This window comes from Saimiri boliviensis, chromosome 15 (genome assembly GCF_048565385.1).
Source record: "Saimiri boliviensis isolate mSaiBol1 chromosome 15, mSaiBol1.pri, whole genome shotgun sequence".
Classification (NCBI taxonomy): Eukaryota; Metazoa; Chordata; class Mammalia; order Primates; family Cebidae; genus Saimiri; species Saimiri boliviensis.
In genome coordinates, this window is record NC_133463.1 from 59,250,597 (window position 1) to 59,273,280 (window position 22,684).

Consider the following 22,684-nt stretch of genomic DNA (forward strand, 5'->3'; position numbering starts at 1 on the left):
TAAAATTTGGGATATATTTGGAGGAATGGTAAAAATGAGACCTCCTAAACTTCAACTCAATCAGTTCTTTTCCCTGTTCCGGAACTTTCAGTGACTCCCCTTTGTAAAGGTTCTCAACTTGTACATGACTGACATTTCAGACCAGATAATCTTTGTTATCTTGGGGAAATCCTGTGTATTATGGAATCTAGAAACACCCCTGGCCTCTACCTACTAGATGCCAGTAGCATCCCCCAATTGTGACAACCAAAAACATCTTCAGGCATTGCTAAATGTTCCCTGGGAGGAATAAAAGCATCCTCAGTTGAGAACCACTGAGTATAATCCTCCAAGTTATAAATGAATAGTTCTCCAAATACTTTTTATAAGCTAATACAGTTCTAGAAACAAATGTAGAACTTGAAAAATATTTAATTGAATTGAATGTATTTGTAAAATTTAATCAAGAATAAAATAATTTATTGAATATATTTGTAAAATTTAGTTAATTAAGCAAGAATAAAATAATTTATTCTTTTTTGGGGGGGGGGGCGGAGTTTCGCTCTTGTTACCCAGGCTGGAGTGCAATGGCACGATCTCAGCTCACTGCAACCTCCGCCTCCTGGGTTCAGACAATTCTCCTGCCTCAGCCTCCTGAGTGGCTGGGATTACAGGCACACGCCACCATGCCCAGCTTATTTTTTGTGTTTTTTAGTAGAGACGGGGTTTCACCATGTTGACCAGGATGGTCTCGATCTCTTGACCTCGTGATCCACCCGCCTCGGCCTCCCAAAGTGCTGGGATTACAGGCTTGAGCCACCGCGCCGGCCTAAAATAATTTATTCTAATTTCTATTCAGAATATTATATGGCGTAAAATAGTTTCTTATTGTGCAAAGAAGTTTTTAAAATGAATAAAACAAATATACCAAAACAATATATTACATCAATATATATTAATTTTGAAAATTTTTTGTGTAAATTTTTGCAGACACAGTCAAGGAGAGAATGAGAAAAGGATTATTGCATCTGTATCTGCTGATGGCGTAACCATAACACTAAGTAATCCACTAAATTACACACACTTAGGAATTACTGTCACACTCCCTGATGGAACTCTGTTTGAAGCAAGAGCAGAAGTTGGAATTCTTACAAGAAATATTTTAATAAGAGGATCTGATAATGTTGAGTGGAATAAAAAAATTCCAGCATGTCCTGATGGATTTGACACAGGTAATTTTAGCAGCTCTCATTTACTTGGTATAATTATGCCATATATTTTAAAAAACTAATTCGTTTATATTGAAATACATTATTTAAATGTATTTCATTATAAATATTAAATATAATTTAATGATATAAATCTTATACCATTAAATATCTTATAAATATAATTAAATGTGGAAATCTGGAAATGCTGATAGTATTTGTAACATGAAGATATTTGAATATATTTAAGAAAAATGGTTAATGCTGACACTGTAATGGGAGAAATAAATGTACTTGGATGCTGTTGATAAATTATCTTCCTATACTTAGGATTCATTATTATGTTTAGATTAGACCTTGATGATTAGTTTTACATATTCTCAGCAAGAAACTGTATTATTTAGATTTACTCAGAAAATACGGAGAATTGTATTTGATAGTGATATAAAGATTCTGTTTAGCAAATCTTTGATTCATCAAGCCTTTTTCAATTTTCCAGAATTTGCAGTTTATCAGAACAGTGTGAGAGTGGATTTACTATGAATGATATTTTATTAATTCCTAGACAGATGATGGATGGACAGAAAAATTAATAGATGGAATGATAGGGGGAAAAATCTATATAGATCTCAGCCAGTGGGGATAGGCTAAGTCAGAATTTTTCAGTGTCAGCACTGTTGGTATTTTGGCCCAGATAATTCTTTGCTGTGTGACGCTGTCCTGTGCATCATGGGATGTTTAACAGTAACTTGGCATCTATCAACTAAATTCTGGTAGTCTCTTCCAACAACTGTGACAACCAAAGGTGTTTCCAAATATTGCAAAAAAATTCCCTGGGGCAAAATTGGCCTCAGTTAAGAGCCACTGGACTAGGTTATACTCTATTATAAACAAGCCCAAAATTTTAAATTTAAAATATTTATCATTCATGCTACATGTGTCCCATGTGGGTCAACAGGAGGGTTCTTCTCATTATAATTGCCTTGGGATTCAGGCTTACAAAGGATCTATCTCAGCATGGACTTCTGTGATATCTGAGGCAGGAGATGAGCTTGCTGGAGAGTAAAGCACTAGCAACTAGTTGCTTTGGTCTTGAAGTGACAGGTGTCTCTTCTACTCAAGGGTCATTGATCATCAGAACTGATTCCATGGCTATGCCTAACTAACTTGAAGAGAGTGAGTTAGTGCAAACCCCTGTATACCCAGAAGTAGAAGGGAAATGGATACTGGTGAACCTTAATGATGTTTATCACAGCTCTCAGATCTATAGCAGGAAGCATAATGCATCTTAAAAGTCTCTGTTAAATATTTTACATAATAATTAATATCATTGCAAACCTATTAGTAGTTGGATAATAACTGATACAGCTTAAATAATAGCCTTTCCTTTAAAGGGAAGTATAAGGCAGACTCATGGGATTTGATGTCAAATGAGCTATGTTCTCATTCCAGTTTATCTGCATCAAGTCTCACAATGTACATGAAACTTAGTTTCATCCTGTTTAGATAAAGAATATTTTCTGTTATATTTACCATAGTATTAAGAAGTCAGTGACATAATGCATACTCTCATGTTCTACAAATATAAAATTGCATTGATTATGTTAATCCTCAAATCTCGGGGAAGGCTTCAGAAATAATAAAACTAAATACCATTATCAGTATTCCCTTGATCATTCAAATATTTGTTTAGTATAATCTCTGAAAAATACTGTATAAGTACTTTAGGAAATGCAAAGTTGAACAAGACAAGGTACCTACCTAACTTACAATCTGAAAGAGGTAGTAATATGAATGCAAATAATTATGTTCTAGGATGAGGTTGAGATGACATGTGAATCAAATGATACAATTAGTTATGAGAAAAAATCTTCAATATAAGAGGATTTTGAGATTTTTTTGATGATGATGATGCTTTAAACACTGTTTTAAAGGAGAATTTGCTACACAGACCTGCCTCCAAGGAAAGTTTGGAGAAGAAATAGGAAGTGACCAATTTGGAGGCTGCATTATGTTTCATGCTCCTGTACCTGGTGCTAACATGGTAACTGGGAGAATAGAATATGTAGAGGTGAGAGACATTATTGCTAAATCACAGGGGTTTGCTGATGGTTATCCATACGAGAAATGTGTATTGAGCTCCTGCTCTTTGTCAGTGCTACTTATAATCTGGTAGGGGAGACAGATACATAAGTAAACAATTTTAATACACTCATTTAATCATGTGAAAATTTTGTTTCTCAAATTTTCTCACAACCCCAAATCAAATTCATCAGCAATTCTATCTTCTCTACACAAAAAATGCTAGATCCAGAATCTAGTCTATTACCATACCTCCACCTGACTCTGGCCCAAGCCACCATCTCCTCCCACCTGGACTGCTGTGATTTTCTCCTACCTGGTCTTCCTGCTCCCACCTTGCTCTAATAGAGTCTCCACACTGCAGCCAAAATAAAATTTTAAAACCATAAATCAGATCTTGTTACACCCCTCTTCAAAGTCCTTCAATGGCTTCATAGTATACCTAAAATAACAAGTACGAGTCCATCCCATACAAACAATGTGATCTGACCCACGATGTTCTCTGATTTATCTCCTATGACCGTAGGCCTTACTCGTGCCATGCTAGTCACAGAGGCTTCCTTATGTGTCCATGTCAAGCACATTCCTATCTCAGGCCCTTTGTATTTGCTTTTCATTCTACTTGGAATCCTCCTCCACCAAATACTTGTATGGCTCACACTCTTATTTCAGTCAGATCTTTCGACAAGTGCACATGCGTGCACACACACAAGCACACACACAGACACACTGGCATCCTCTGTATTAAATTATTAAATCATAGACCATTTGAAAGAATGTTCAGCAAAGTGATTGATAAGACCTCCAGCTCTAGAGTTAGACCAACTTGGGTTTAAATGGAACTCTGTAACCATAAACAAGATACTCAGCCTTTCTAAACTTTCATTTATTCATCTGTAAAATGAAGTCAATGGTAAGTGGCTACTTTAGGGGATTATGGCAAAGATTAGAATCATGCATGTAAAAGAGCACAATATCTGACATACAGAAAACATTAAATAAATGTTTCTTATTATTACATAAGAATCAAAGTAAGAGAGAAAAAGAAGTCTTTTAAGAGGTTTTATTTTCTAAAACACAAAAGTTTGCTAATAAACCAAGACGAAAAGCAGAAGAGTCAAAGATGGCTTTTTTCATTCTTTCATTCATTTTGTAATAAGGCTGGTATGTTATACATCGTATAAAACAAGGTGGGTTGGGGGTTGAATAACATTTTCAAATGATAAACATAAACAATTTGAAAGAAATAGACATAGTAATAATGATATAAAATTTGAGATGTTTTTTGAAACAAGAAATTGTGAGCTCAACATCTGAGTTATTACTAAATAGCTGTGATTTCTGGGTTTAACAGGTATTCCACACTGGCCAGGCTTTCCGGTTGGGGCGATATCCAATACATTGGCACCTGCTCGGGGATTTACACTTTAAATCTTATGTAAGAGGCTGTGCAATTCACCAGGCCTATAACAGAGCTGTTACTATCCATAACACACACCATCTTTTGGTTGAGAGAAATATTATATATGATATCAGAGGAGGAGCATTTTTTATAGAAGATGGTATTGAACATGGCAATATCCTCCAGTATAACTTGGCGGTATTTGTACAGCAAAGTACCAGTCTTCTGAATGATGATGTGACCCCCGCTGCATTTTGGGTCACCAACCCGAATAATACCATACGACACAATGCTGTTGCTGGTGGCACTCACTTTGGTTTTTGGTACCGGATGAACAACCACCCTGATGGGCCATCCTATGACAGAAACATTTGTCAAAAAAGAGTTCCCCTTGGAGAATTTTTTAACAATACTGTCCATTCTCAAGGTTGGTTTGGAATGTGGATTTTTGAGGAATATTTCCCCATGCAAACGGGATCTTGTACATCCACAGTTCCTGTGCCTGCAAGATTTAACTCATTTACTGCTTGGAATTGTCAAAAGGGAGCTGAATGGGTCAATGGAGGTGCCCTTCAGTTCCATAACTTTGTGATGGTGAATAACTATGAGGCTGGAATCGAGACTAAGAGGATCCTGGCTCCTTATGTTGGAGGATGGGGTGAAACCAATGGAGCGATGATTAAAAATGCAAAAATAGTTGGCCATCTTGATGAACTGGGAATGGGGTCTGCATTTTGCACCAGAAAAGGCCTGGTTCTCCCATTCAGTGAAGGCTTAACTGTATCTTGTGTGCACTTTATGAACTTTGACCATCCCAATTGTGTAGCTTTGGGAGTAACATCCATCTCTGGAGTTTGTAATGATAGATGTGGTGGTTGGAGTGCAAAGTTTGTTGACATCCAATATTTTCACACACCAAACAAGGCTGGATTTCGCTGGGAACATGAAATGGTATTGATCGATGTTGATGGCTCACTTACAGGTAATGTTATTTTTTAATTTGTGCTAAAAATCCATTGGAAATATGTTTGTGTTAGCACAGAGTTGAATTGTTAAGGCAGACTTATGTGCATATAGATCTTACCCAATACCAAACTTTACTAATAATTTAAATGACCGAGGCAAGCACCATGCACAGATGAGATTCTTTTCTGGAAAAGCCCAACCTGTCAGAGACAGCCTCCAAATATGTACTTTTTCTCCCACATTAGCACATTGATTTTAAATTAACAGAAAATTTGGGGCAATATTCATGAAAACATTGATCACAAAAGGAAGCCATTTCATTTTTAGAATGCCTCCATATTATACTAAGTTAATTGCACAGATAAGAAACCGCTTATGTGACTACCCTAATTCTCTAGTCAGTTATGCTCTGGAAACATATATAAATTGCAGATTTATTTACAAAAGCACTGTAGACAGACTCGATCTATCCTTGTGAAAATACTTTTAAGAGAATAAATAAGTCACAAACCTGCTGTGAATCCTTTACTTCCAATCTAAATTCTAAATTTGTAATTTATTCAAAGAGTACCAAAACAGAACAAAATTCAGTATACATTGTAGGTTAGTTTTTTTTTAGCATTTCAAGTTCAGAGTATGTCACATTTTTCAAAGTTCATAAGTATTCATGATTTCTAGAATTTAGCATCTTTACAATTTGTAAATGATAAAAATCTGTCTAAATAAGATAGCAAGGATATGTGCCTCATCCTTTTGATTCAATCGATAGGTAAACCTATAGACAGTTATGATTTGCTTTTGAAAGACTCTGAAGGATGAAAAAAGATTTATCTCAAAATTCAAACACAAAACTTGAATTTTCAACCACAGTTGTTAACTTCTGTCTCAAGTATAATTGTGGCTTTGAAAAGCAAGAACAGTTGGATGCTTTTGATATATAAAGCTTTGGGTAATGTTTATTGATTTACTTAATTCAGTTTAGGTTTTTAATATTAATTGGTAGTCTACCAGTTTTGAATAAAGGCTTTATGGTCATAACACCCGGATTTAAATTCTTTGTGTCCTTGAATAGACTCCTCATCCCACTTCCTCTCTCCAACTTTGACTCTCATGGGTACTTCAGACCCTGTGTTTCAGCTAAATCCACAATAATTTTGTGGTACTGACCAAAGAGCCACTAGAAAGCTTCTGTATGAGATCCCCTTGCTCCATGCAAACAAACAAACAAAAATTACCAAGACCTTTAGATTTTATTAGTGGTACTATGGGTCACAATTCCATATATTGTAGACCCTTCTATGTTTTTTAATGTGAAATAAAAACCTATTTTGTTTGTTTGTTTCCCAGGGCACAAAGGACATACCGTCATTCCACACAGCTCATTGCTGGACCCTTCTCATTGTACTCAGGAAGCTGAGTGGAGCATTGGGTTCCCTGGATCAGTCTGTGATGCTTCAGTCAGCTTTCACCGTTTAGCATTCAACAAGCCTTCTCCAGTATCTCTGCTTGAAAAGGATGTGGTTCTTTCAGACTCTTTTGGTAAGTGGAATATATTACTTTAAACCACTAATTTAAATATATATTCCTAAAGTTTTGTCATCATCTTCTTGCATTGTTACTTGGTTGTTCAACCATTGCAAAAAGTATAGTATTTAGAGTCCAAGCAGGAAACAAATAATACTCTTAAAGTAGGTGTTTGAGGAGCATTTATAAATGCAGAGGCCAGCACAATATACTGCCAATCAAGGAACCTCCAGACAATATTATGACAGAGAACAGGGAAGTTGGCATAGTCCTTGGAGCAAGTAAAAATGCAGTGTTCCTGCCACTCAAAGCAAATGTTTTTGGTTATCCTTGCTGATTGAGATGGGATGAGGGAGCATTTACTAGGTTAATAGCTGTATATCAGGTACCAGGGATTGTGGATTTACTGATTTGTTCCAGTAAAGGTACAATACCTGGAAAAACAAATATGTTTGTTGCATTACCTATGTTGCATTAATTTACTGTCATTTTTCATAATTCATCTGGCATTTGGACTAGCCAAACAAGCAAGCCAAGTTGGGATGTGGTAAAAATCCTGATCCTCACATTTCTTAAATCTTTGATCATGGCACTAATCTCTGCATTTCCTTCTCTCAAGGATTTAAACTTGCTTTTATTTGATTAAGGGGATGGCAAACATGGTTCCTAGAGTATCCATTTAATTCCTCTTACTATATTTGACCCTATTCCATTAGTTGGGGAACCAGTGTGGGAATTCTGCCAGTGACTAAGTCTATCTAGTCTCACTCTACCTGACCTAACCTATCCTGACTGACTCATATCTATGTCTTTCTTTATCATTCCATCCATCATCTCTCTAGAAATTATTAGTTTTAATGTATCTATTTATAATGAATCTACTCAATATATACTGTTCTGATGGATGGCGTATTCTGAAAAATGGAAAAAGCATTGATGAATTAAAGATTTGCTAAACAAAATCTTTATATCATCATCAAATATGGTTTTTTTACATTTTATGGATAAATCTAAATGATGCAGCTTCTTGACAACAATATGGAAAACTGAAATAATCAAGGTCTAAACACATAATAAGGAATCATAAGTATAGAAAAAGAGTTTAATAACAGAATCTGAGTGCACTTATTTTTCCTCTTATAGCATCAATATTTACCATTTCTCATCAGTATTGTAATACTTACATGTTACTTTAAAATGCTATCAATATTTTTGAATTTCCCCATTATATTTACAAAGTAGAGACTTGCCATTTAAAAATTTTAAATGCTGTATCTCAATATAAACCAATTAAAATTTGAAAATGTGTAGCATAATTATACCAGCTACATGATAGCTGCTAAAATTACCTATGTCAAATCCATCAGGACATGCTGGAATTTTGTTATTACACTGCATGTTGTCAGCTTCTCTTATGAAGATATTTCTTAGAAGAATTTCAGCTTCTGCCCTTGTTTCAAATGGAGCCAGTCTTTTAGATTTTATGTATGATTCAGGAAGTTGGGTATTTCTGAATTTATGACATTATAGCTTTCTTGTCAAGTTTGTCTGTGCCCTTTGGTCTATTCCCTTCAAGAATTAAGACTTTTTTTTTTTTAATTTAGTCACTAAGCTGTGAATACATAGAGGGCAAGATCTACAAACTTATCTTTCTGATACCATAAGATTCCACACAGAATATTGTAAATATAAAGTAATCAGCAAGTGTTGAATTAAATGGAATTAGTTGTGATATGCAGACCAGATTGCAAATACTCAGACCAGATTTTATATATCTGTTTCCACTATACATTCTGGAAATGAAGAAATAACCATAAGATGTACCCATGACTCTACTGGACTCACTGAGAGATTAAGTGAAGACTCATCCATCACTTGCCCCTTGATAAGCCCCCACTCTGGCTGGTGGGCCATGTTAGCATGTTGGTATTGGTGACTTCAAGAATTATTAGCATCCGTTTAGAGCCAGGATCTAAGAATATGTAAGGTCTGGTTATTTTTATTTCCTTAGTATAATTGGTCACAGATTTCTTTCACTCAGTGGTAGGGCTTTTGGTCTGTGAATTGGCTTGGATCTAGAAAATAGAGAGTGAATTTCCACTTAGTTGGACTTCTGTTATCTAAGACCTCTGTTAGTTTTCTTCCTATATGCACACCAAATATCACCTTAGTGTACTACTTATCTAATCTGTGGAATCTCAAGATCAATCAACTATCACAAATTCCTGCAGGTCAGAACACTCTGATAAATCCTCTGCCCAGATGTTATTGTGCCAATTAGACTTACCTTTATATCTAATGGTTAAGCACTGACTCCTGCCACTTTTAGATTCCATTATTCTTACTGGGATCAGAAAAGCCAATTCCATGGCAGCATCCCCTATCAGCATTTTAAGCATCAAAAGAACAGCCACCATCAAACTTTTCAAAGGGCTAGTAAGGGGGGGGGAAATGCTATTTCCATTGCTAGCCTTGAAAAGATGAGGGGAAGGAACAGTTATGTGGACCCAGAGGCAGAGCTGTATGAAGAAGGCTGCCTGAAGAAGCTGTGCCCCTTGGTTGAGAGACACAAGAGCCCACCAAGATCCCCCTCCCTTCCCTAAGGGTGAGAGTCAGGGGAATAAATACTTCTTTTTCACCTTTCTCCTTCCCTGTCTTCTTTTTTACTGTGTTTCCTACTGTCTAAATCCAACTAGAAGCCAGCAGGCAAAGGAACAGGGTCGAGAGGGTGGAAAGTATATCTACAGGAGAAAACATAAGTGTGCAGCACCACTTCCATCATTCATTATGATGATCCAAGTTATTACATTTAATTTTAAAACATTCTTTCTAGGTTTTTTTTCCCCTGTGAATTAAAAAGGACATGCACCTGCTATCTGAGTAATAGCTATACCCACTGTCACAGTGTCTTAATAATATAAACCCAGAAACCACTACTTTCATTCTGATAAATAGATGCCCAGAATGGAATGATGTTACTTAAACTTTTAAAGTCTGTGGCACAATAAGATATTTTAAGCAAAATATCTATGAATGTTCTTCCAAATAAAAACTGAAACAAAAGTAACCAAAACATCAAAAGAAAATGAAGTTATTTTATCCAATAAAATGATATTTTAGTATTTCCCATTACTATGTCATAGCATAGTTTCTTATTTAATCATTCTTTCACATGCTTTATGGTATACCTGTGAGTCAACTGAACATTATTAAAACATGATTTAAGGTATACATTTATGGAAAAGCAGAGATGTGCAACCTTACTAAGTAAATTACTTTAAATATACAGTATGATAAAGTACATATTCTTTTAACCATTGATTTTTAAGAACTAATATTCAAATATCTAAGTCTTTAAGCTTTCTTTTTGTGGTCATTTTTAGTGGTGGTGAGAATTTTAGAAAGGAGCTTTTGTTTGCTTTGTTTAGATTCTGGTTTTTTTATTCTGGTATTTCTGAATTTGTGACATTATAGCTTTCTTGTCAAGTCTCTCTGTGCCCTTTGGTCTATTCCCTTCAAGAATTAAGATTTTTTATTTAGTTTCTAAAATGTAAATACCAAGAGGGCAAGATCTACAAACTTATCATTCTGACACCACAACATTCAACACAGAATATTGCAAATAGTAACTACTCAGCAAGTGTTGAATAGAATTAGTTGCAATACTCAGACCAGATTGCACAGTAGAGAAAACACTATGCCAGGCATTTTACTTCTGATTGTGAAAAAAAAAAAAAGATCAACTTTATAGTAAAGTACATTTTATTTCCATTAAAGTCAAATAAAATTATTTACTTCTAAAAATTAAAAACAGAAAAAGATAACTTGTCTTGATTGTATATGTTTGCTAAGTAAAACAAAGGTTTAAAAGGTACGCTAGATTAGTGGGAAGTAACGGTTTGCTATAACTTTACATTTGTCCTTATATATCTTTATTAAAGCATCTCATGCATGATGGTATATCTTTATGTAAATATATGTATAAAGTTACAACAGATGGCAAATTAATTTAAGACACTTGCTCTTAATGATCCTATTTTAAAAAATATCAACTTCAAAGAGTTTATATTTCAGTCCAAGTCACTTAAAACCAACATACTTGAAATGAATGCAGCTTAAAAAATTAGGAAAAAGACAACTTAGAAAAATGGAAATTAGTTTTACTTATGAAACTGAATTATTAAGGAATGTCAGGTTAAAGTGTAATCCCAAGCATCAGAAAACTTCAGTGGAGGCTGGATGCAGTGGCTCATGCCTGTAATCCTAGCACTTTGGGAGGCTAAGGTGGGCAGATCACTTGAGGTCAGGAGTTTGAAACCAGCCTGACCAACATGGTGAAACCCAGTCTATACTAAAAATACTAGAAAAATTAGCCAGCCATGGTGGCACATGCCTGTAATACCATCTACTTGGGGGGCTGAGGCCGGAGAATTGCTTGAATTCAGGAGGTGGAAGTTGAAGTAAGCGGAAATCATGCCACTGCACCCCAGCCTGGGTGACAGAGTGAGACTCCATCTCAAAAAACAATAAAAAATAAAAAAATAAAACTTCAGTGGAGTTTAGTTCTGCAAATCCAGGAGCAAATTCTAGAGGTTTTGAATGATTTTAATCAGCTCTTATATGTTAACCATTGCTTCACAACAGACTATCTAAAAATTCAATATCATAAGCCTAAAATCATTTCTTCTTACATGTCCAAGGGCTGGGTTGATTGAAAGGCTAGGCTCACCTGGGAGGTTCTACTTCAATATAAGGCTTTGCTTCTTACCAAGGGCTGAGCTCAGGTAACTCCACATGTGCTTGTTCCAGATGTCAGGCAAAGGGAGAACAGTTACCTGAGGGAGGCATTTTTCTTCGTGACGATAGAGACTCAAGAAGTCAAGCCTCACTGAGCACGCACTTTTCAAACATTTGCTAGTATCAGTTCTGCTAATGTCCTGTTGGCCCACATCAGTGAAGCAAGGAAGTCTACTTTGCCCTCAAGGAAAAGAGAAGAGTGGATATTTGCTGAACAATAATCCAGATAGTCACAGTTCTTTTCATACTTTTCAGGATTTTTTGGTAGTATGAGTTCTGAGTGCCTCTGCTCATGAAGCTTTTAAAATTAATACTAACTCATAAAGCACAGACATTCATGAATTTGTTCTCCTATGACATTAGAATTGTGTTTGGCCTTATTCTCAAAAGTAAATGAATGACAGATTATTTTATAATCTTGCTTCTGACTTCTGCCTCCTAAATTTTTAAAATAAGAGGTTGTTAATTAAACATAAAATCCAATCTGAGATGAAAAGTAAAGCAAGGGGGAGAAAAATAGGGGCAATTAATGAAAGACCTTTTCTTTATATTGTAACATAACTTTTCAAATCTTCTATTAAAGTTATCAGGCAATCTCTTGTGACCAAAGCATTACTAAATTATATAGTTTTCCCAATAACAGGTAGTTCAGGTTCAAGGTTTGTATTCCTAAAATGTATATATCTTTGTCAGTGTTAAGTGATAGGTCTAGTTGTGGCCTTGTTCTTCAAGAACTTTAAATCAAAACTCCGTTAAACTCAAACAAAATTATTTACTACTAAAAATTAATATGTGTTACACAGATTTTAATTAGTTCCACAGATATAGGAAGCTATAATAAAGAATCAGAGCTTACATTTTTATATATTCTATATTAAAAATTCTGAATAACTAAGCTCTTAAAGAATAAAAATAAAATTATGCTTATATCAATGATATTTAAATAATTATATTAATATATTTAGGCATTTTCATTTTAGCAGTTATAATTTCATGATGTTTCAAATGTATTTTTCCCTAAGGAATATAGGCTCCATCTCAATTCGAAATTCCAAGTTTGAAAGCATTTTACTTTCCAGTTGAATGTAATATTAATCATTTCAAGTCTTTAAACAAAGACATTTAGAACGTAAGTAATGAAATGCCATATTAGTCTCTTTAAAGACATCCATAGACTAAACCAATATTTTGCTAAATCAACTAAAGTAAACCAACATTTGCACTTGTTTATAAATGGAGGAGTTTATTAGAGGTAGAGATTACTATTATTTGCTTATTCTATGTTCTATAGGCACAAGCATTATTCCATTTCAGAAGAAACGACTGACTCATATGTCTGGATGGATGGCTCTGATTCCAAATGCAAATCACATTAACTGGTATTTTAAAGGTGTGGATCACATAACCAACATATCATATACATCAACATTCTATGGATTTAAGGTAAAAATCCTCACACTTATTCACACACATTTTCAGGCCAGAAGGACCTTTCCTCACAAATTGATCTATTAAAATCCTGCACATTCTTTATGACTCACTCTGAATCTAAGAAGTAAGCCAGAAAAAAACTCATTTGAGAATCAGAAGTAAGCAATCTTTCTGCCACTTTGCTATAGTACTAAGCTTACGCTCCTGTCATTACTATCATGATAATAACTTACCTTTATTGAGTGTTTATGATATCTCAGGCCAGCAGTTAAATAATTTATTTTTTATTTTATGATATGTATCAAACATACAGAAAATTATTTTTAAAAAAGACCAGTATCTAACTCTATCTAAATCTAACATTCTGTGACTATTTACTTTCTAATTTATAAAAGAAATAAAATATTGTAGATAAAGTGAAATCCCTCTGTATTACTCTCATCTCATTCCCCATTCTCCATCTCTAATGGTAACCAGTATCCTGAATTGGGTGTTTTCCATCTCATACATGTTCTTCCACTTATACTACACATTTGTGCAGCATTGTTTTAAATATTTTTAAACATCATAGAAATAAAATATTGTCTACAATTTGTCTATTTTTAAAAAGAAATAAAATATTTTCTAAATATATGCATATATACACACATACACACATATACATACGTGTACATGCATATATATATATAGTATACATGTGTATACTTAATGTATGTATACACACATTCGAGAGAGAGAGAGATCCTTTCATTGCCTTAGTGACAGAACTAGCATTATTGTCATAGACGTGGAAAATGTTAACAAAATGGAAATGCAAGACAAAAAACAAACTAAAGCCAAAACTTTTAAATCTTAGTATAGGGGCTAATTATTAAATGTCATTAAGATTAATGTATTATATGAAGAGTATTAACATACAAGTCACATTTTTCTACCAACATTTTAGGATGAAGACTATGTAATTATATCACATAACTTTACTCAAAATCCTGACATGTTTAATATTATTGATATGAGGAATGGTTCTTCAAATCCATTGAATTGGAATACTAGCAGGAATGGAGACTGGCACCTTGAAGCAAACACTAGTACTCTATATTACTTGGGTAAGTATTGCTAGGCAGAAGCGATATTTTATCTAATGCTTTGTCTAAAGGATGAGAAAAACTGCTTAATAAGCAAATGTATTGTACAATACGTAATATATACAGGATCCAATAAATGTTTGCTGAATAGGAAAACTGGAGACAGATTTATTTTTGAAAAGGTTTTGAGTTGAATTAAGGACTTTCATTCTTTTTTTTATTGCATTTTATGTTGTGGGGTACATGTGAAAAACATGCAAGATTGTTGCATAGGTACACACAAGGCAGTGTGATTTGCTGCCTTCCTCCCCTTCACCTATATCTGACATTTCTCCCCATGCTATCTCTCCCCACCTCCCCATCCCCCGTCCCTCCCCCATTTCCCCCCAACGGACCCCAGTGTGTAGTGCTCCCCTCCCTGTGTCCATGTGTTCTCATTGTTCAACACCCACCTATGAGTGAGAATATGTGGTGTTTGATTTTCTGCTCTTGTGTCAGTTTGCTGAGAATGATGGTTTCCAGGTTCATCCATGTCCCTACAAAGGACACGAACTCATCGTTTTTGATGGCTACATAATATTCCATGGTGTATATGTACCACATTTTCCCTGGCCAGTTGCTCATCAATGGGCATTTGGGTTGGTTCCAGGTCTTTGCTATTGTAAACAGTGCTGCTATGAACATTCGTGTGCATGTGTCCTTATAGTAGAATGATTTATAATCCTTTGGATATATACCCAGTAATGGGATTGCTGGGTCAAATGGAATTTCTATTTCTAGGTCCTTAAGGAATCACCACACTGTCTTCCACAATGGTTGAACTAATTTACACTCCCACCAACAGTGTAAAAGTGTTCCTATTTCTCCACATCCTCTCCAGCATCTGTTGTCTCCAGATTTTTTAATGATCGCCATTCTAAGTGGCGTGAGATGGTATCTCAGTGTAGTTTTGATTTGCATTTCTCTAACGACCAGTGATGATGAGCATTTTTTCATATGTTTGTTGGCCTCCTGTATGTCTTCTTTTGTAAAGTGTCTGTTCATATCCTTCGCCCACTTTTGAATGGGCTTGTTTGTTTTTTTTCTTGTAGATCTGTTTTAGTTCTTTGTAAATTCTGGATATCAGCCCCTTGTCGGATGCGTAGAATGCAAAAATTTTTTCCCATTCTGTAGGTTGCCAATTCACTCTAATGACTGTTTCTGTTGCTGTGCAGAAGCTGTGGAGTTTGATTAGGTCCCATTTGTCTATTTTCGCTTTTGTTGCCAATGCCCTTGGTGTTTTGGTCATGAAGTCCTTGCCTACACCTATGTCCTGAATGGTTTTGTCTAGATTTTCTTCTAGGGTTTTTATGGTGTTAGGTCTTATGTTTAAGTATTTAAGTATTTAATCCATCTGGAGTTAATTTTAGTGTAAGGTGTCAGGAAGGGGTCCAGTTTCTGCTTTCTGCACATGGCTAGCCAGCTTTCCCAACACCATTTATTAAACAGGGAATCCTTTCCCCATTGCTTGTTTTTGTCAGGTTTGTCAAAAATCGGATGGTTGTAGATATGTTGTGTTTCCTCCAAGGCCTCTGTTCTGTTCCATTCGTCTATATCTCTGTTTTGGTACCAGTACCATGCTGTTTTGATAACACTAGCCTTGTAGTATAGTTTGAAGTACGGTAGTGTGATGCCTCCTGCTTTGTTCTTTTTGCTTAGAATTGACTTGGCTATGCAGGCTCTCTTTTGGTTCCATATGAAGTTTAAGGGTGTTTTTTTCCAGTTCTGTGAAGAAGGTCATTGGTACTTTGATGGGAATAGCGTTGAATCTGTAAATGACTTTGGGCAGTATGGCCATTTTCACAATACTGATTCTTCCTAGCCATGAACATGGAATGTTTCTCCATCTGTTTGTGTCCTCTCTTATTTCATTGAGCAGTGGCTTGTAGTTCTCCTTGAAGTGGTCCTTTACGTTCCTTGTTAGTTGTATTCCTAGGTATTTTATTCTCTTTGTAGCAATTGTGAATGGCAGTTTGTTCTTGATTTGGCTCTCTTGAAGTCTGTTACTGGTGTATAGGAACGCTTGTGATTTTTGGACATTGATTTTGTATCCTGAGACTTTACTGAAGTTGATTATCAGTTTCAGGAGATTTTGGGGTGAGACAATGGGGTCTTCTAGATATACAATCATGTCATCTGCAAATAGAGACAATTTGATTTCCTCCTTTCCTATTTGAATACCCTTTATTTCCTTTTCTTGCCTGATTGCTCTGGCTAGAACTTCCAGTACTATATTGAATAGGAGTGGTGAGAGAGGGCATCCTTACCTAGTGCCAGATTTCAAAGGGAATGCTTCCAGTTTTTGCCCATTCAGTATGATATTGGCTGTTGGTTTGTCATAAATAGCTTTTATTATTTTGAGATACGTTCCATCAATATCTAGTTTATTGTGGGTTTTTAGCATAAAGAGCTGTTGAATTTTGTCAAAGGCCTTCTCTGCATCAATTGAGATAATCATGTAGTTTTCATCTTTGGTTCTGTTTATGTGGTGAATTACGTTTATAGACTTGTATATGTTGAACCAGCCTTGCATCCCTGGAATGAATCCTACTTGATCATGATGGATAAGCTTTTTGATGTGCTGTTGCAATTGGTTTGCCTGTATTTTATTGAAGATTTTTGCATCTTTGTTCATCATGGATATTGGCCTGAAGTTTTCTTTTCTTGTTGAGTCTCTGCCGTGTTTTGGTATCAGGATGATGTTGGTCTCATAAAATGATTTGGGAAGGGTTCCCTCTTTTTGGATTATTTGGAATAGTTTCAGAAGGAATGGTACCAGCTCCTCTTTGTATGTCTGGTAGAATTCGGCTGTGAACCCATCTGGACCTTGTTTTTTTTGGGGTGGTAGGCTCTTTATTGCTGCCTCTACTTCAGACCTTGTTATTGGTCTATTCAGGGTTTCAACTTCTTCCTGGTTTAGGCTTGGGAGGATACAGGTGTCCAGGAATTTATCCATTTCTTCCAGGTTTACTAGTTTATGTGCATGAAGTTGTTTGTAATAATCTCTGATGATGGTTTGAATTTCTGTGGAATCTGTGGTGATATCCCCTTTATCATTTTTTATTGCATCAATTTGGTTATTCTCTCTTTTCTTTTTTATTATTCTGGCTAGTGGTCTGTCTATTTTGTTGATCTTTTTGAAAAACTAGCTTCTGGATTTATTAGTTTTTTTGAAGGGTTTTTTGTGTCTCTATCTCCTTCAGTTCTGCTCTGATCTTAGTTATTTCTTGTCTTCTGCTAGGCTTTGAGTTTTTTTGATCTTGCTCCTCTAGCTCTTTCAATTTTGATGCTAGGGTTTCAATTTTAGATCTCTCCTTGCTTCTTATGTAGGCACTTATTGCTATATATTTTCCTCTAGAGACTGCTTTAAATGTGTCCCAGAGATTCTGGTATGTTGTGTCTTTGTTCTCATTGGTTTTTGAAGAACATCTTTATTTCTGCCTTCATTTCATTGTTTATCCAGTCAACATTCAAGAACAAGTTGTTCAGTTTCTATGAAGCTGTGCGGTTCTGAGTTAGTTTCTGCATTCTGAGTTCTAACTCAATTGCACTGTGATCTGAGAGACTGTTATGATTTCCTTTCTTTTGCATTTGCTGAGGAGTGATTTATTGCCAATTATGTGGTCAATTTTAGAGTAGGTGTGATGTGGTGCTGAGAAGAATGTATATTCTGTGGATTTGGGGTAGAGAGTTCTGTAAATGTCTATTAGGTTTGCTTGTTCCAGGTCTGAGTTCAGGTCCTGGATATCTTTGTTAATTTTCTGTCTGGTTGATCTGTCTAATATTGACAATGGGGTGTTAAAGTGTCCCACTATTATTGTGTGGGAGTCTAAGTCTCTTTGTAAGTCATTCAGAAATTGCCGTATGTATCTGGGTGCTCCTATATTGGGTGCGTATATATTTAGAATCGTTAGCTCTTCTTGTTGCAGTGTTCACTTTACCATTATGTAATGTCCTTCTTTGTCTCTCTTGATCTTTGTTGCTTTAAAGTCTATTTTATCAGAGATGAGAATTGCAACTCCTGCTTTTTTTTGCTCTCCATTTGCTTGGTAGATCTTCCTCCATCCCTTTATTTTGAGCCTTTGTGTATCCTTGCATGTAACATGGGTTTCCTGGATACAGCACACTGATGGGTTTCGGCTTTTTTTCCAATTTGCCAGTCTGTTTCTTTTGATTGGGGCATTTAGTCCATTTACATTTAGGGATAGTATTGTTATGTGTGAATTTGATACTGCCATTTTGATGCTAGCTGGCTGTTTTGTTGGTTAGTTGATGCAGATTCTTGATTGTGCTGATGCTCTTTACCATTTGGTATGTTTTTGGAGTGGCTGGTGCTGGTTGTTCCTTTATATGCATAGAGCCTCTTTCAGGAGTTCTTGTAGAGCAGGTCTGGTGGTGATGAAATCTCTGAGTACCTGCTTGTTTGCAAAGGATTTTATTTTTCCTTCACTTATTAAGCTTAGTTTGGCTGGATAGGAGATTCTAGGTTGAAAGTTCTTTTTTTTAAGGATGTTGAATATTGGCCCCCACTCTCTTCTGGCTTGTAGGATTTCTGCTGAGAGATCTGCTGTGAGTCTAATGGGCTTCCCTTTGTGGGTAACCCGACCTTTCTCTCTGGCTGCCCTTAGCATTTTCTCTTTCATTTTAACCCTGGTGAATCTGACGATTACGTGCCTTGGGGTTGCTCTTCTTGAGGAATATCTTTGTGGTGTTCTCTGTATTTCCTGGACTTGAATATTGGCCTGCCTTGCTAGGTTGGGGAAGTTTTCCTGGAGAATATCCTGAAGAGTATTTTCCATCTTGGATTCATTCTCTTCGTCACATTCAGGTACACCTATCAAACGTAGATTATGTCTTTTCACATACACATTTCTTGAAGATTTTGTTCATTCCTTTTTGTGCTTTTTTCTCTATTCTTGCCTTCTCATTTTATTTCATTGAGTTGATCTTTGACCTCTGATATCCGTTCTTCTGCTTGGTCAATTTGGCTGTTGAAACTTGTGCATGCTTCACGAAGTTCTCATGTTGTGTTTTTTAGCTCCCATTAATTCACTTATATTCCACTCTATGTTGTCCATTCTCGTTAGCATTTCGTCAAGTCTTTTTTCAAGGTTCTTAGTTTCTTTGCATTTGGTTAGAACATGTTCTTTTAGCTCACTGTAGTTTCTTACTACCCACCTTCTGAAGTCTGATTCTGTCATTTCATCACCCTCCTTCTCCATCTGGTCTGGTTCCCTTGCTGGTGAGGAGTTGTGATCCCTTTTAGGAGGAGAGGTGTTCTGGTTTTGGGAGTTTTCATCCTTTTTGCACTGGTTTCTTCCCATCTTTGTGGGTTTATCCACCTGTTGTCTTTGTAGTTACTGTCTTTCGGATTGGGTCTTTGAGTGAGCTTCCAGTTTGTGGATGCTGAAGTTACTTCTTTTTTTTTTTAAGCTTTCCTTCTTACAGTCTGGCCCCTCTGCTGTAGGACTGCTGAGGCCCACTCCAGGCCCTGCTTGCCTGGTGATCACCTGCAACCGCTGCATAACAGTAAGGGTTGCTACCAGTTTCCTCTTCTGCTATCTTTGTCCCAGAAGGATACCCGCCAAATGTCAGTGCGTTCTCTCCTTTATGAGGTGACTCTTTGGATCTATGGGGGTCAGGGAGCTGCTTGAGGAGACAGTCTGTCTTTTATTGGGGCTCAAGTCCTGATCTGTGAGCTCCATTGTTCATTCAGAGCTGCTGGGCAGGTACATTTAGATCTGCTGCAGCTGAACTCATAAACCGCTTTTTGTTCCCAGGTGCTCTGTCCCGGGGAGTTAGGGCTTTATGAGTTTTCATTGTGCTGCTGCCCCCCTCCCTTTTTTTTTCTTTCAGGGCTGCCCTGCAGTTAGGAGTCTGCCTAGTCACTGTCTGCCTGCAGAGGCTTTGCTGAGCTGCTGTGGGCTCCGCCCAGGTGCCGTGTGATCTTCCCTGCAGTCCTGCTTATATGGGTGTAGTTAGAAATGCCTCGGCAATGGTGGCCCCACCTCTGTTATGGCAGACTCTCTCTGCAGTGGCAGGTTGCCTCGGCAATAGCAGGTTGCCTCAGCAATGGTTGGCTGCCTCAGCGATGGCAGGCTGCCTCCGTAGTAGTGGAGAGTATCAGTAATAGACGCCCCTCCCCCACAGAGCTGGACCGTCCAGGGTTCAGCTGTGCTTGCTGTGAAACGCTCAAACCAGAGTGTTTTCAATTACTGTTTTTGTTGTTGTTGTTGTTGGTGGTGGTGGTGGTGGTGGTGGTGGTGGTGGGGCCAACCGAGCCTGATCACCTGGCTCCCTGACTCAGAGTCTTTTTTTTTTTTAGTTGACTGACCCAGTCACCTGTTGAAAAGGCACCAGGATCTCCTGTGCCGCGACTCACTGAGCCGGCTGAAACAGCGGTGCTGGGGTTCCTGGCGTTTTTTTTTTTTTTGCCTAGGAATCTCCTGACCTGGCTCGCTATTTCAGATGAATGGGCAACTCTGCCATCTCAGGGCTCCAATCGCCAGCTAAGAGGGCTCCCAGACCAGTGGCTTTTGTATGGAGAACCGCCGCATCAGGGCACGGTCAAAGGAGCCGCCCAGGCCAAATCAGCCCCGTGGGCCGAGCCGGCACCGACAGAAACAGCAGCGCTGGTGACCCCTCTGCCTGGGTATCTCCTGGTCTGTGGGCCATTAAAGTTCGTCTGGAAATGCGGCGTCCACTAGCCCTCTGCACTTTCACTGGGAACTGAAATCCTGCGCTGTTCTTAGTCGGCCATCTTCCCAGCAGTCTCAAGAACTTTCATTCTAAGTTAGAGGTGACACCAACATGCTTACACATTGACAGTTTTATATCGTGGACTTAGAGAAAATGAATACGGTGGAAGTTGGCATATATTTTGTTTGCATTTTTATTATTTATTTGGAAAATTTAAATATTTAAAAATAAATTTTAAATTCTAAAAGCATTGATTCTTATCAAGATATTTTGACTATGTATGTTTTTATAAACATACATTTTCAGAATTTCTCCACACCTCTCCCATACATATGAATTATAATTCAAGTTACTACCTAAAGATTTTTTTTTCAAAATGCCATAATTTTGTTTACATTCAAGTACTTTGGTCACCATGTTCATTTAAACTACTTTTACTTCATTTTCAGTGTCAGGAAGAAATGACCTTCAAGAGAGTCAGCCCATTTCTGGGAACCTGGATCCTGATGTGAAAGACGTTGTTATTAATTTCCAAGCTTACTGTTGTATTCTCCAGGATTGTTTTCCTGTACATCCCCCATCAAGAAAACCAATGCCCAAGAAGCGACCAGCCACATATAAGTACATAGGTTTTTTGTATTTAATACCCTTCAATATCTCTTGATATAATGCTTTTCACATGTCACTCCTGGGTGAAATAATAATGCCTTACTCCTGCACAATGTCTTGTAGGTTGCAAAATACTTTCACACTCACTGCTGTGCTTGAGCCTTACAAAAACCCAAGTAAGAAAATGAAAAATTCTTACAAAAATTATGAGTGAAAGTTACTGGTAACTTCACAGTTGCAGAATGTTAACTTTAGATTTAGGTTATTAGACCTGGCCCAACTTTCTTATTATATAGGTGAGAAAGCTGACACCTAGTGAACATAGGTGCATTACCTGAAATTGCAGAGCTCACTGATGGTATATCCAGTACAGCACTAGAAACTTGGTCTCCTCATGAGTCCAATGCTTTCTTAGCAGGTGCTGTCTCTAGAATGACCATCATAGTCAAATCTTATAATATAACTTAATTTTCTTTCAAATATATTTTAATTCTTCTAGATATTTATCTCTTTGTAACTTGATGTAGCTCTTTACTTTTATTTATCATGTGAAGCATCACTTTCTAACTTGTATTAGAGTAATTACCAGACATTATGGTACTAGTACATTTGTTACTAATTTTTGAGACCCTTTAAAGCCAAAATCCTGATTTGATTATATTTGTAAATGTTATGGATAATAATACTGATAAAAAATGATGACAATGCTAAAAACTAGCATTTAGTGGGCACTGAATAGCCCAATACTGTGTAATAGGTACAACTCAATAATATTTATTAAGTGAATTGCATTTCAAATAAATAAATAGATACTGTAGTGGCCATTTGCCAAAAGACCAAACATTGGATTTGTTTATATATTT

The 22,684-nt window shown here is 36.6% G+C and overlaps 1 protein-coding gene across 4 annotated transcripts in view; it reads left to right on the plus strand.

Moving 5' to 3' along the window:
- PKHD1L1 (PKHD1 like 1) overlaps window positions 1–22,684 on the plus strand; it is a 167,746-nt gene that overhangs the window by 88,828 nt on the left and 56,234 nt on the right. For all 4 annotated transcript variants that reach the window (XM_003938584.4, XM_074387055.1, XM_074387056.1 and 1 more), the window contains exons 47-53: window positions 970–1,211; window positions 3,122–3,258; window positions 4,624–5,653; window positions 6,985–7,176; window positions 13,250–13,401; window positions 14,336–14,495; window positions 21,662–21,833. In XM_003938584.4, coding sequence (XP_003938633.2) covers window positions 970–1,211; window positions 3,122–3,258; window positions 4,624–5,653; window positions 6,985–7,176; window positions 13,250–13,401; window positions 14,336–14,495; window positions 21,662–21,833 — 2,085 coding nt within the window. The remainder of the gene's footprint in view (window positions 1–969; window positions 1,212–3,121; window positions 3,259–4,623; window positions 5,654–6,984; window positions 7,177–13,249; window positions 13,402–14,335; window positions 14,496–21,661; window positions 21,834–22,684) is intronic.